We start from the raw sequence: 16,148 nt of genomic DNA, 5'->3' as shown, positions 1-16,148 counted from the left end.
CATGGCTGGATTCACTCCGGGTGCCCCCCGGGCTGAGGGGCTGCCGCCCTGCTGCGCCCCCCGCCGCCCGCTGCTGGCCCCCGGGGAGGTGTCCGGGCTGCCATGGAGCCCCCCGGTGCCCAGCCCGCTGTGGAGAGGCGAGGAAGGCGGCGATGCTCGCCCCCGAGCCGCAGGAGGCCCGCGGAGGAGGCCATCTTGTGGCTGCGTGCCCAGGGGATGGCAGAGGCGACATGGCACCGCTCCGGCTGCCTCCGGGGCCGGGGAGCCGGCGCTGCCCCAAGCTGGGGGGGTGTTGGGGGGGTGGGAGGTGTTTTTTCCTCACGCTAAGGGGAGATTGTGTGTGGAAATAAAAATATCAGACTCTGTGCGTGTCTGCGGGGAGCCCTTGAGTGTGGTGGAATAGGCGCAGCAGGAGGGGCTGAAGGAGACATCTGCCTGCCTGGGAACCCGAGCCTCGCGGGCAGAGCAGAGCAGCACCGAGGCACAGAGACCTTGGCCTCCAGCAACTCCTCAAGCCTACCCCGGGTTTGGAAAGGAGCCGACACCTTTGTGTTCACAAACAGGTGTATTTGCAGAGAAATGTCATCACACTTGCCTGGTCTGTTGCTCACTGTACATTTTTATAACATTCTCTACACAACACAAGGCTACGCTGGACAGTGGAAGAGATCCCCCACACCAAGCTAAAATACGTGTTATCAGGAAACACATTTCCAGTAACTCTTGGCTGACTGTTTGGGAGCAAACAGCAGCTGCGGTCATCTGCATGGAGATGAGGAAGCAGCAGCGCTCGCCCCTGGGCTGCCCGGGCCAGGGGAGGTTTTGGGTGGTGGGATCCTTCCCTGGGCAAGTTCTGCTGTAGCATTCCGGGAAATTTTAGGCTGGTCGCAGCTTGTCAACTGCTAGGATATTTTGAGCCGAGCACTGTGGAGTGAAAAAGAAGGGCTAAAGATAGAGAAAAGGCTGGGGAAGAGGGAACAGAAAGATTGAGAAGAGCTGCACGTCCTTGATAAAAAGTGGCCGTTCTCACAGCTGTGAGATGTTCCTGACCTGCCATGCTCCCGCTGCTGTGTCACATGGAGATTTGCTAATGCCCGCTGGGAACTTTTTTTTTTTAATTTCATTTTTTACTTTTTTAATTTCATTTTAGCTTAGTGTGAAATCTCAAAAAGAAAAAAAGGATATTTTGAAATATTTTTTTTTCACAAGCTTTGTTTAGCAGCTCCCGAATATTTGTTTATTTTGACAGCTGATGGGGAAGGACAAGTCTATTCTGTAATTTAGCAGTCTCCACATTTGCCCACTTTTCAATTTGATTTAGCAGATTTGGTTTTCATTCCCTAATCACTTTTGTTCATTTATCGATGCCCTAAAAGAAGTAATTACTAAATTTGGAAGGCTTAACAGAATCTGCTCCACAGACACGGGCTCGCTTGCCTAACACTAGTGGGATTTCTTACCAGTAGGTGTGAAGCGAGATGCATGGTAGAGGTATGTGGTGGAGCTAACCTGCTGTTTTGCCTTCTGCCTGTGGCACCAGCCGGTGTGCCGAGTCCCGTTCTTTCACTCCGGCGCACTCCTGCAGTTTAAGGGAAAGACTGACCGGAGCAATTGATTCTTCAGGTTTGACAGTGACTGCTGTGAAGGACTGTGGGGAGTGGAACTTGGAAGCTGGTGCGCTGGTGCTTGCAGATAGCGGCCTGTGTTGCATTGATGAGTTCAACAGTATCAAAGAGCATGACAGAACCAGTATCCATGAAGCAATGGAGCAACAAACCATCAGCGTAGCAAAGGCAGGGTAAGTGGCATGTTAAGGCATGTGGCAAAATGGCATGCTTCTCTTGCACTTACAGGTTGGTGGGTGGCTTGTCATGCTGACTAAAAATAGCTGTTTTCTTTGTTGTACTGCATAGTTTTGTTCTCAATGGTATTTGTAAACTAGGTGAGCCAGTGTTTCAAAGGACAGTGCAATGGACCTGAGGTTGCAAGCAACCAGAATGAAGACGTACCCTGCTCGCTGCTGGGTTTTCAGTCTGCCACTGCCCTTAGGCAAGGGTACTTTCCTAAGAACTGTAGAATCATTAAGGTTGGAAGAGCTCTCCAAGGTCATCTGGTCCAACCACCCCCCTACCACCAATGTTACCCACTAAGCCATGTCCCTAAATGCCATGTCCAACCTTTCCTTAAACACCCGCAGGGACGATGACTCCACCACCTCCCAGGGCAACCTGTTCCAATGCCTGACCGCTCTTTCCAAAAAGAAAAGTCTCCTCATTTCTAACCTGAACCTCCTCTTTGTGTTTTTTTTTTTTGTCACGTGGTGAGAGCCACCATAATAATTATATGTGAAATGAGGAATTTCACAAGAAACTCAGAAAGCAGGACTTTGTTTCTCCAAATTCCAGTAATACTGGACAGTAACAAAATAAGACCAAATAATTTCTAGGCTACCCAATCTTATATGTTGGGCGTGACATGACCATAAATTCCTGCTTACTTTCATGTCCTCATTTTTTTTCTATACTAGAATGTACTCAAATCTCTTTTTTTTTTTTCCCCTGCCAGTTTGATCTCTGAGCTCTAACGTCAATTTCTCAGCCACATGCAGCTCTTGTCCAGGCCCAAATCATATCCTGACTGGTATTACCAAAGTCTCTGCTACCCAAAAGGCATCATCCTTTCCACATTCCTCCTTGTCATCTTCCACCCTGACCTTCCTCCCATCACATCTTCTTCCTCTCAGTTACGAAACAACTTTGGACACAAGGCAGCAGTTACTCTGGAGCTGACTCGAAATAGCTTGGTGACAAACCAAAGTTAGAATACTGCTGCTGCCTTAACTGAAACGATTGCGTTTGGACTACTAGAATAAAAATAATCTCCCCACATCTAAAAACACACACCGGGATAGCATAATTAAGAGGGAAAAATGTCATTTTCCCTGAGAAACAGATGATATGGCTGCCATCATTGGATGGTTGGGCTAATATTTGCAAGATGACTCTACACAGGAATAAAACATACCCGTATGTTACATTTCGTTTTACTTTCTGAAAATGTGAAATAAGCTAAAATGTTACTTTTCATCGTGAAAAAAAATCTATTTATACTGTATGAATCAGCAAAGTAGCATTTGTTTCTGAAAAGCTAGATTAGTTTTACTCAGCTAAGGATGTACCTGAATATAGAGATTGCTTGTGGGAATATTACCTAGCTACTTTTGGTGTCCCAAGTACTGTCTTTCTGTCTAGTTGCTATTCTCTGACTGAGAAATGCTTGATATATAATATCTATTAATAAAATGCATATAGTTTAGCTCGTATGCTCTTTAAATGTAAGATGTGCTCTTTATAACATAAAACCATGATAATTGTTGTTAACACTTTGGAGTCATTTCCTCGATCCAGCTCAGTTCAGCTGTAATGTTTATCATATTTTTCTCTAGCTTGGTATGCAAGCTTAATACAAGGACAACAATACTGGCAGCAACAAACCCCAAAGGTCATTATGACCCTAACGAGTCTGTCTCCGTCAACATAGCTCTTGGCAGTCCCCTGCTGAGCAGATTTGACCTGGTCTTAGTATTGTTAGATACAAAGAATGAGGAGTGGGACCGCATCATTTCATCTTTCATCTTGCAAAATAAAGGTATGAGTTTGTTTTTTGTTTGTTTGTTTGTTTGTTTAATTTCCCCACCTTTCTGTTTTGTTAGTTTGTTATTTTTGTTATTTATTTGTTAGTTTGTTATTTTTCAGCCTTTCACATCAATCAGCGTTTGCCTGTTTACTGTGATAGTTGCCTGTGGTATGGTTGTCTTTCTAGCAGGAAAAAGATAGAGATAATTGATTAATTAATAGGGGAGAGCTGTGAACACCATACCTTTACCTTTACTCTATGATCATTTTCAAGAGATTTCAGCCCAGGCTGCTTTGGCTTCCATGTTTTCATTACTTGATGCGCAGATCCTACACGCAGTACCATTACATGCTGTCAATGAGAAGCTTAATTCAGACAGAACAAATTTGAGCTGTGTATGCTGCAGGGCCTGGAGAGTGCGTATTAGCAGTCCGCATGTGGAGCTCTGCATGTGTGCTCTGGAATTAGGAAAGGCAGAGTGATTTGATTTTAACCTGCTTTAGGAACACGACTTTGATCCTCATTAGAGAAGTGGTTAGAGGAGACTTCTTCAGCTAACTTCCTTGCTTTTCTTTCCTTACCAAAATGCTTCCCTGTAAAAAAAAAATAAATGTTCAGAATATGGCAGGTAGCCTTTGGCTTCTACAGAGTAGATAAAGACAGCCAGAGGAAGTGCATACGTTCGAGTGGCGTTTTATACTTGACACGGTATCAGAGCACTTGGTAATGGCTGTACCATCTGGCGGGCAGCGAGTCTGACAGCTCCTCTGTTCAAACTGCTGGAGGCTTTGCTGTGGATTTTGCTAGGGGAGGGACTGGATGTCATGTAACATTCCACACTGGAATTTGACCAAGTCCCTGAGGACTCATGCACAGACACTCCAGTATGCCCCAGAAATACGGTAGGAGGTATTTTACGTTCACCCATCTACTTAACAGGAATTCTTCAGAAAAAGCTTGATGTCTGTTGTTATACAATTACTGACTAGGCAGTTGTTGCGCAGGTTGCCCTAGCAAATCAGAAAAGCTGTGGAGCATGGAAAAGATGAAAACCTACTTCTGCCTTATAAAAAGTATACAGCCAAAACTGTCTGATGAGAGCAACCTGATCCTCGTACGCTATTACCAAATGCAGCGTCAGAGTGACTGCCGAAATGCTGCCCGAACTACCATTCGCTTATTGGAGAGTTTGATACGCCTTGCGGAAGGTAAGGCCGGGACAACTTTATTTTTAGGCTAACAATTAACCTTTATGAAATGAATAGATCAGGAGTATAATTATAACCAGTAAGCAGAGTAGGGTTTTCTCCATAGAGTTATGGATAGATGAACCTTGCATTGTTTGATCTTCGTAATCTGAATAGGCTTGGGGTTGGAGATTTGAATGTGGGAAAGGGTGTTATGTTTAGATGATCAAAACCGGTTTTAATTTTGCCATTCTCACATTCATAATAAAAACTAAAGCCACCGGAAGAAATTACATTTGAGGAAAAAATCTCAGAAGTTACGTGCCTTTATGAAAAGCAAATCCCAGGATTCATTTTACTTTATTTGAGTCTTGGGTTGCCACTCCACTCAGCCTGAGGAAAGGTGTCAAGTATTTTGTTCCATCCTAAAATTAATATAACATAAAATACAACACATTTTTGTTCAAGTCTCTATCTCACAATAGGGACTGCAACATCTCCAACTCTAAACTCAAATCATATTTTACTTGAACAAAATCAAAGGAATTAGTAGGTCTCTCTCTTAATATGATTGTGTTTTCTAAAATGACATATCAAGTATTTCCAGGATGAATTTAAAATAAAATCTTTTTTTTTTTTTCTTTTTCTTTTTTTCCCCCTTTTTTATGCCAATCAGTAAGCTAGTGCTTTCTGCATCAGATGTTTATATTTTGGTCTCCATTTGGGGGTGAAAATTATTTAGGTGAAAGACATTATTAGCCTTTAGGGATTCACATGTTATTTATATGTTCAAGGTTTCTTCCATTCTTGTCTGTCACGTGGTTGGGACTTCCAGTAGCATTTTGTTCTTCCAAACTATTACATAGATGGTATTAATTAAATTGCCTTTATTTTGCTGAGTAAGAGCCATGTTTGCACAGCCAATTCTTCATGCAGTAAATTATTTGCATTACAACCATTTACAAAAAACAGTTTTATTGTCTTAAGAAATGGAAGCAAGAAAAAATAAACTATTGTAGAGAAAAATATGTTCTAGGCCACTTAGAAGAAATCAAATCTTTTTTGACCTATGATGAAAGTTATGCTTAATTTTTCACTTTTTGATGATGACATCTACCTATATAGATAGGGATGTTTTACATCACACTCTCTGTGACATCCAGCACATTTTTTAACTCTAGCATTTTGCGTATCTTTATTCAAACTGTCATAGTAACTATAATCCAGAAGTCGCATTCTTTACTAGTAAAATTAAACCTTCCAGTCTCTCTTGAAATTGACACAAAAATCAAAAGGATTGTATTGATGTTTGAGTTAGACCCATATACAAGCTTTTGAAGAGCTAAAAAATTTTGAAGAAATATCATCTCCCTTGTAGTAAAATAAAAACCAAACCAAACCAAACAAAACAAAGTAACCTTTTTGACCCTATTTGCACTTGCACTTACTTTCATTGCCCACCTGTTTTTTTCTAGCTCATGCCCGGTTGATGTTTAGGGATACTGTGACTTTGGAAGATGCTGTGACGGTGGTATCGGTGATGGAATCGTCTATGCAGGTACGGTTTCTTGCAGACATTGCTGCAATAAAGGATTTATCATGTTGGTATGTTGCCAACTCCCTTCATCTCTTTGGGGAGGATTTCACGCAATCATGGAAAGTAGGTAATCAGTGACTTCGACAAGTAATTTTTAGTCCATCTTGATAATTAAAATACTTAAAAGCGGGTTATAATGAAAAGTCTGGATTGATCATAAAGGAATAGCACCTTTTTTTTAATAGACTCTGAAGTCTAAGTGGAGTTTTGTATACTCTTAGCTCTTAATAATCTACATTTTAAAGACTTTTTGAGCCAGAAGTTGTGTTTATATCACTGTGTTTAATAACTTCTGACATTTTTTTTCTTTTATGATGTTACCTTTTCACCCATTAACTAGGTAAAAGAGGACCAAACAATTTTTATTTTTTCTGAGAAAGTTTCAAATAGTTGCCAAGAGCAATACTTTATTTTGCCATTAGATGATTTTAAAACATGCTCTTGGTGATACTGAAACTCACAGAACTTTTAGGAGACCAATTTTACTCTGGAAGCCTTAAAAACTTAGTTGCTGTACACTGAAAAATGTGTATACCAATTAGCACACAGATTTGTGTAATGTTTCCATGTAAAAAAAAAAAACAACAAAACATTAAAAAAAGTCTGAAGGCTAGATTTTTGTTTACTGTAGCATCATTAGGTTATTGAAAATAAGGAAAAGCAGCACACTTATAACAAGAAAAGGAATATGAATCTGGTAGAGGCTTTTTAAAATGGAAATGTGGAAAATAATGTAGATGACTATTACCTTAAATGGAATATTTTTAAGAGAAATAAATCTTAATGCTTTGAAATAGAAAATAAAAATTACCATAAGCAGATTATCCAAAGTTTTGCATGTTGAGGTTCTTAACACTTCTGAATTACTTGGTTTTGGCTCTGTCTGAGATAGGGTACTCTACTGCACAGAGGACCGGGCTGATCCAAACTGTCACATCCTATGTTTCTGTATGGTTTGATATAAATATATTCAGGTTAAAGCAATTTTATATGGTACCCACTACCCAAAGTAGCAGGTAGGCACTTGTGATCTACCTTGTTCTTTCAGTGGAAGTTGAGAGACTAATTGCAGTCAGTGCCACAAATAATCTACTGCACAGTGTTGCACGTGGAATTTGTCTCAAAAATACTACAGGGTCTGACCTTATTAAGTAGCAGAAGATTATTTCGCTGTCTGCTGCAATTCATTTTGCAGTATTTTGAAGAGCTCAGCTTTTCAGTGACAGCACTGCATCTAAGTTAAAATAAGAAGCTCTAACACCACATCCTGTTGAAACAGCAGAAGATACTACCTAGGTGTTCATTAACTGTAATTAAAACTGTAATTACCTAGAGTGGAATTTGGTGGGACACTATTTCAAAGCAGTATGATTTTGGGACATAAGAAACCTGAAATACTCAGATATTTTTTTCATAACAGATCAAAAAGTGGAGACTGATGAATATATATTGTCATCTGTGTATCGCTACGTCATCAGCAATAAATGTAAAAGAATTGTTTAACTATGGGTCACTTTCTCATGTTTATTCATCCCTCAAGGGCTGCAGTGTTCATAACAATCATCTGTCTAATCAGTGTCAGTGAGAAATTTGCCTGTGTTATGACTGTAGAAGACTACCTGGGAGCAGTTGATATGCTTATCATATTTGCTCCATTATTCACTTTTTATGAGGGAATAGGTAAATGTGTTAATTTTTTCTAAGAATCTGCAAACTTGAGATCTGCTATTTAAGGCCAAATTTCGCTTTTGACCTGGAAAGTATAAAAGAATCGCTGAAATTCTTTTTGAAAGCAGTAACATATGTTTTATTAAAAAAAATAATAGAAGCAACATGGAAAGTTTATTTTCAGAAAGTGTTCCCTTCTCTAGAAGAAAATTTTTTTTATCTATAGATTACATTTCCTGCCTAATTGTAGAATGTGGTTGGAAATGAGGGAGAACCAGTGTTATTCTTGAAGGACTGGCTGCTACCTTTCAGCTCAGCAAACACTGTTTTAAATGCTGTCTTTCCAAACTAGGTTCTACCAAAAAAAAATTGTCATATTCTTGCCAGTGTAAAATCAAAGTTCACAGTTCTCAGGCCAGTATTCAGATACTTTACGTGATCCCTCTTGGGAAGGAGGGCTATCCATTTTTGTCACTGACATCCTTCATTGATTTTTGTTTGTTTGTTTGTTCTGTACTCTAATTCACCCTTATTTTTCTCAGGGAGAAAAAGGTCAGGGAGAGCAGGACATAATTGTATCCTGTGGGCATATGCCTTGAGATACACGTTCCTTTTTTCTTTTTTTTCCATTGTATTTGTATATCAAAAAGCAGCTACCCCTTGTCAATGTTTGCATCAGTGTTTTATTATTTACTGTTCAAGTGCTGTTCTAAATATAGAATTCTCCATTTCTTCATGTACTTTTCTGTGGAATTCATTTCCGATCTATTTTAGTATTCCAGAAATATTAATTTATTTATCTTCATGCAGTCATTGTGAAGTGACAGGCTGGTACTACTCCTGTTCTATGACCTGGAGCTGGCATATGCAAGATCCCGAAGATATTATCCACTGCAGCACGTCCCATGAGAAATGTTAGGGCCTCAGTTTCAGAGCAGGAGAACTTCGAGTGTTATAGCAGTTTCCTTCTGTGAACACAACGTGTCAGGCTCCCGGTTATGAGTTTATTGCCTTTCAAAACCTTTGTTTAACTGGCTCCATCAAAATCACAAGAACTGGAACTTCGCATAGAGGTAGAATCCAGTTTTCCACGGCAGCTTTTAGCTGTCCTAACCAAGAGACCAGGCTTTACTTTCTACAGTCCCTGCCTCATTAACTATGCACTTCCCAGTGTTTGAAACAAATAAAGAAAAAATCACAATTAAATAAATAAATACATCTTGAAACAAATAAGGGTCCTACAAGAACCTTCTCCATTACTACCGATCAGTGCTTCTATGTGGAACAGATTTGTCACGTTTCTGAGTCATCAGTGAAAGATAAGACAAGTGATAACTTAAATGGGATTGTTATAGCACTGTGTGGTTTTGAGGGCTTGAATTAGCCATTTGAGTGATGTTCTTCCCATTTGATTATTTTTAATGTGAAATTTTAAAATGACAAAAAGGGAAAAAACAGAAAAATGCCAACATACGGCATCACATGGACTGCATGCTTTTGACGGGAACAGCCTCTAGACTCAAGAGTCTCTATGCGTCTATAAGAGTCTCTATAGATAGAGTCTTTAGGCAATTTCTGGTTCTAGAGGCTGTCAACTTTTGCTTTTGCTCTTGTGGTGCTTGATAAGCATATCATTCATTAGTTGTATTGAGCTTTATAGATTAGATAGGAGTTGTAAATGACAGCTAATCTGTGGCAAAATAGTGGGTTGTTATGGTTTGGTGTGGTTTGGTTTTAAAGAGATGTAAGGGAATATTTGGTGTGGAACAAGTCAGATCATGCAGATATTCTGTTCCAAATAGACACTACTTCATTTCTTACAAAGCACAGCTAAAATGTTCCAGATTAAAAACACTTTTATTGTGGAATCACTCCTGAATCGTCAGTTACCCTTAAAGATCTATTCGGAAAAATTTTGGAGTTTGATTTCTGCCATGTTGACCAGCCTTAATACCCGTATCTTTCCTTTTAAATAAGTAGGAAAAGCTAACAATAATTGAAAAAAAAGGAGTCAAAATATCTTCTATTATAATAGAATAGGTAATATCATGGGTTGAATTTTTACAAGGCATTTGGAAGACTACTTTTTATTCCTAATGTCCATTTTTAATAATGATGTTCTCCAGCCTGAGACTTTCTATTTTTGTATAAATCAAATAAAATCAACACCCAGTAAGAGTAAGTGGCAGGGTTGATCATAAAATAGCTCTATGTGTGTAAGCAGCCTTGCCTGTGTGAGCAGACCTAACAGGATTACGTGTGCAAATGGAGTTACTCAGTAAATATTTGTTAACTGAAGCTTTAAAATATCAGAGGGAGTACTTTGTATTAAATGCTCTCTACTGCTTAAATCTGATACTGAATAAAAAAGATAATTTCTTTTTTTTTTTTTTTTTAATCTCTTCTGGTGATCCAGGGGGGTGCACTTCTTGGAGCCATCAATGCCTTGCACACCTCCTTCCCAGAGAACCCAATGGCGCAGTACCGAGCACAGTGTGAACTCATCCTGGAGCGGCTGGAGCTGCAGGATCTTCTGCACAAGGAGCTGCAAAGACTTGACAGGTTAGAATATGCAGAGTAACAAAATAATTCAATAGAGAAAAAGAATTGATTGACAATAATACCTGGAGAGTGTCTAAAAATAGAATCTGACATTGGGAAAGGACTTGTTCTTTAGAGGACACAAATAAGCAAGGAGATTGGTTTAAAGGAGTACTTTATCATCACAAGATCATTTCTCTCTCTGGGTTATGGAATGTTCAAAGAGTTTTAACAGTTTAATCAGATCCCAACATAAATCTCAAATTTATACTCAGGTATATTTCTGCTGAACTTATTAGGGTGAAAATGCAAGATTTTGTAGCTGAACAAATAATTTTATATAACTTTTTGTTACTTGCTTGGTAAAATACAGCATGTTTGCTTCATATTTTTAAGACTTCCTTTGTGTTGGGATTGTCATGATTCTTGCCTTTCTTTTAATGGAAAATGCAATCCTGAATCAAAGTTCTGTTCTTTTGGGTGATTTTTGTTTTTACACACTGGAATTTTCACTATCTTTTCTCCAATTTTCGGCTCGCTACAATAATATGTGGAAGTCTATGTGCTGTTATTAATAGAAAACTTCTAACTTCCTGTGGCTGAGAGGAGAACACTAGGATTGGCAGGAAATGAAATGCAAACAAACAAACAAACAAAACACCACATTTGTTTCCTGAAATGAGATCAGGCTTTAAAGAAACTTGTACTGTCCTATTGTTAAAGGAAGATAAAAGATTAATGTTATTGAAGCTAAAGGAATAAGACCAGCTGGGAAAATACACTTTTTCCTTCAAGCATTTTTTAGACTTTGTTTTGCAATTTATAGTTAGGACATCCTAAATAAGCACTAAAGCAATAAAAGCAGATGAAAGTGGGGTATCTCCAACAGGTAGGCAAAATCTACTTTTAGAAAACAGAAGTGTTCACAAAGGGTGATAGAAATACAGTGTGGGGTGGGAGATCAAACACAAAAATGGGATCAGGTCTGTGTGGCCTTCCTGGCAGGGGCTTGTGTTATCTGCTCCTAAGGCCGCCCAGTGAAAGGGATTTCCCATTCCCATTGGGTCACCTGTCCCATTATGGCTCCATCCTCATACTCATGAAGGTTTCCTCCACATCCCACTGAATCCCCTATTCTGCAAATTAAGCTGATTTCTTCTTCCCTTTAAACAGCTGAGAGAACACTTAATGAATGTCCTCTTTAAATACTAAATGAATGTCCTTTTCTGTGTTAGAAGACTTGTCTCATGCATTCCCCTCAGACTGCATTTTGATAAAACAAGCATTCATCTTGCAGCCCATCTTGATGAATCAGATCATTTCTGTTACTCTCCAGGAAAATTTTGTGTGTTCTATCAGAATAAGATTATTAGTAAATAATGAGAAAGAAGGCTTTAAAAGATATCTGTCAACATAGCGTGCTCTCTCATATAGTAGAGGAACAGTTTGTAACGCATAGGAATCATTGCAGCTACGTCGGTGCAGTTACTCATGGTTACAGTCACTATTTAGCAAACACAGAAGCGTGCTGTCTCCCTTGGAGATTGTATGGTTAGGTATGGTAGAATATCAGCTATGCTGAAATTGGAGGGAACCCTCCTTCTAGTACCTCTGTTGTGTTGGAGAACCCTGAGAATACAGCTGCAGACAGTGATAATTCAGCTTTTAAGGTGATCTGAGATGCTTTCGGTCTATCCCAGAGTTTTTGACACGTTGGCTCCATAGTGATTGTGAGAGAAAGCCACGAGCAACCACTACTCAAAGTAACACCTGGGTTTTCCACTCTGGTAACTCATTTGAGGCTTTGCCTTTCTCGGGGTAAAATCTGGTTGAGGTTCTTCTTCTAGAAGATGTGCTTACAGAATTTGTAATCTGTAAGGAACTCTAGCAATGGCAATTGTTGTGCAGACCTGTATTGATTTAGTGTTATTTCTCAAGGAAATGAAGTTTATGTAGTTGCTTTCTCTGTCCATCTGCTTATCATCTGTTGGGGACACTAAATTCTGTCACTTAATGTAGAAGTTGCTGAGATCAAAATGCAGCACCAGTTTCTGAAGCTATATGTAGAACTTAATCCAGTTACTTAACCCAAATCCTTTGTAGTTCTTCATCATTCGTACATACTAAGCATCATTAAGGCAAAAAAAAAAAAAAAAAAAAAAAAAGACTACTTCTTAATCTTTTTCATTCCATAGATTACAAAAAGAAAACTCTTCCCAGCTGCAACCTGAAGAAACAAGTTTTGGTACTCCTACAGGATGCTTGGACAAGGATACATTTGAGTCAAAGCAAATGTCTCAGTCAGAGCCTTCAAATCAACAAATGAGTAACTCCAAGCCACAGCCCTCTTTACCCAAAGGCAATGGTGAAGGGGAAATACATCTAGAACCCTCAGGCAACCCAGCACCTGATAATAACAAAGGTACAAACCGCTTGATTAAACACAGTAAAAGAGCTGATGGCAGCCTGGCATGGTTTGACAGCCTGGAAGACAGCAACACTGATGCTGAAGAAACTTTTCAGAAAAAGTCTCCACTGCCCAAGATAATCCCAGACAAGTTGGCTTCAAAAGCCTCGCACAATACTTCCTGCTCAGAAGGAGGAGGTTCTTCAATCCTAAGGAAAGGAAATGGAGCGAGAGAATCACAAGCAACTGTGAATCTACATGCTCCTTTGGGACAGGACCAAGCTTCCAAGATAAGCAGGAAAAGGACCGAAGAACAGGAACGTTTTTCTTCAGGAGCTAATACTCAAGACCCAGCATCACCAAGTGCTGATGTGCAGGATTCAGTTATTACACAGCGGGTTTCTAAAAGGTGGCAGAGACTGCACACAGAGAGATCACACGGATTCTTCACGAGCACACAGGATCCTGAGGCAAAGGCCCTCCCCCCAGCGTTACCTGCATCTGGCCTGCTAGATCTTTCAAGTGATACAGACTCCGTGTTAGGGGAGGAAAAGAGCAGTGCATCTGCAGCAGCCAAAAATGCAACAATTTCCATAAGGAAACGAAGTAAAGATCAAGTAGAGAAGGAAGCAAAGGTAGTAAGCTCCCATGAGCCAGAAATCATTGACAGTGAAAGTCCTCCAGCAGCTAAACTAGCTAAATTCTCTTTCAGACCAAGGACAAAACTTGATCATTCTTCCGAGAAGAAAAATGCAGAATTTTCTCTTTTTCAGAGTGAAAATATTACTAAGCCTGGAGAGCAGCAGCCAGAAGAATGCTGCCCCCCTGAGAAACGCAAGATGACATTGAGCCGCTTAGGAAGAAAGAGTATGGAAAAGCAACCAGTCGATAATAAGGGGAGTGGAGAGCAACCGAGTCAGGCCTTAGAGAAAGAGGTCGGAGGAAATGCAGCAGTACGTCCTGATGTCAGCTTCAGTGCTGTGTTATCTCCACCCACTGAAAAGGGAAGGGAGGGAGGGGAAAAGCTTGGTGGCCCAAGCACAGAGAGGGTGTGCTCAGGCACGTTAGAAAAACTGTCCAGGTTCTGCTTTGCATCACGTCCTGACTCAAAATCAGAAACTCCACCTACTGTTAAGAATGGTGCTAGCAACAAGGAAAGTCACAGCCCGTTGCTGCAGGTGCACGTGAGCAATCCGAGCAAAAGGAAGAGCTTTGCACTGGGAAATGCTGGTAAAGCACGTGTCGTCACCCAGAAATCCCTCTTCTCGATAGCAGAGCTGGATGATGCTGCGTTAGATTTTGATTGGGATGAAGAGGTTAGGAAAAATCCAAGCTTGTAACGTGGATATCCTCCAAATTTCTTAAGATGTGGCTGTTCTGACTCTCCATCCTTCTATCAATCATATCAACAGCATCTGTAGTTTACAAAGCATTTAAAAATAATCGTTCTGGACCTCTGTGGGTACCAATAAACACACGTCCTTTACGGGTTGCATACTGCACACCAGCTGAAGGCTGCATATACTGCAGGCCTGATGTTACTTTCGTTTTTTCTAAACTTCCCAAGACTGCTTATGTCAGTTGATTTTTCTGATTAACCTGAAGACTCACACGGTTATGTTCATGTAAACAGAGTACAGCAACACCTGCAGAGGAGCAGGTTTAATTGACTGTTGTCCTTTATTTTGTGTAACAATTGGAACTATGTATGTGATCCAGATTGTCCTTATAAATGACCATGCCACTTTAGAAAAATGATGATGCTGAAGCTATGCTATTATGTTTTGTTTATCTATCTATAAGGTTTGTTTTCAGTCCAGTAGCAATGTTGTAATTTCTCATCATGCTCTGGTGAGTATTCCCATATTATCAGTATCATGACAATTTTGCTACGTCTGGTTACTGCACTCCTTGCCACACAGCTGATGTTGAAGACATGTATCTAGGGCTTTCTGTTTCTCATTTGTGTGTTTTTTTTTCTTTTTTTCTTTTTTTCTTTTTTTTTCAGTTTTAAATACACTGGTTGAGGTATCTGTGTCTGTATTCTGGCTCATTTTATCAAAACCCATCTCTGTAATAAACATACAGAAGAAATTTCAGGTGACTGGGAATCCTCAGTAACCAGGGTAACTTCAAGGCAGGCCTGAAGCCCTGGCATAAAAGCTATACTGCAAACGTAACTGCACAGTGAGCAGCTACCCTAGTGTGGCTTGATTCTACCTCAGATACTGTTTAGTTGACTATTTTAATTATGATTAGTGTCTTACTACATCTGATACGCATGGTGGCATGCTGTGTCCTATGCCATTCATTTGTCTAATGGGAAATTAATCTCCTAAGGCATTACATGCTTACAGAGAAAGGTAAGCCTTAGACTTCCTTCAGTGACTTGTCTGGTACGATTCTTTCATGCTTGAATTCTCTGCAGAATATTCTTGTTATTACCTGCAAGGTAAACAGGGAACAGAATGGTTGCTTATGGCACAGTAAATCCTTAGAGAGGCTTGCTGGCACAAAGAAGGTCTCATTCCCTCTTGATTTGTTTAAAATTAGAAGGAGCTCCCTGAAACCAGGTGAGTTAAAACATTGTAAAGTTTCTGGAAAGGAGGGGGTGATAAGGCCCAAGGTACTTCAGTGGGGTACAGGGAAGTTGTGAGAACGGGAATTGTCGTAGTCGTTTTTCTCTTAAGAGCTCAGGAAAAGGACAGAGACAATATTGCCCAGGGTGGTTGCGTGGTAAGTGGCTCCTCCAACACAAATGCGACATCAATCAAGAGAAGTGGACTTCACCCACCTCTCTCCCAGAGCACAGAGCCCCCCAGTCCTGTTGCTTCTCACAGAGACCACAGGTCACACAGACTCCAGGGTGAGGGTGGCCTGCACTCATGATACTCCTGCCCTTGAAAACCAAATGTTTCCGACAGGATGCTGTGTCTACACTGCAGCTTGATCAAGAATCCAGGGTCAAGAATCCCGGAGCTATTGACATTAATGATGGTCTTACTTGAATTTTCAGAGGCCAGCTAAAGGCGCAGATTTTCATCACCACTGCAGATGCATCAGGCCTTTGCATGGTGGTCTCATTTCCATGTGGTGGACATTAACAGCTGGC

General features: G+C 40.3%; 1 protein-coding gene across 1 annotated transcript in view; it reads left to right on the top strand.

Annotated features, from left to right (window-relative positions):
• MCM9 (minichromosome maintenance 9 homologous recombination repair factor) overlaps positions 1-14,376 on the top strand; it is a gene marked incomplete at both ends in the record, with an annotated part of 44,087 nt that extends 29,711 nt beyond the window's left edge. Inside the window, 6 exon segments of the mRNA XM_084284448.1 lie at positions 1,624-1,798; positions 3,446-3,648; positions 4,641-4,844; positions 6,299-6,381; positions 10,505-10,650; positions 12,825-14,376. Of these exon segments, the coding sequence (XP_084140574.1) occupies positions 1,624-1,798; positions 3,446-3,648; positions 4,641-4,844; positions 6,299-6,381; positions 10,505-10,650; positions 12,825-14,376 (2,363 nt within the window).
• Between the last annotated feature and the right edge of the window lie 1,772 nt (positions 14,377-16,148).

Source organism: Netta rufina, assembly GCF_964035555.1.
Source record: "Netta rufina genome assembly, chromosome: 3".
Lineage (NCBI taxonomy): Eukaryota > Metazoa > Chordata > Aves > Anseriformes > Anatidae > Netta > Netta rufina.
The sequence above is the reverse complement of the archived record's forward strand: the minus strand, read 5'-3'. Positions and strand labels throughout refer to the sequence as shown.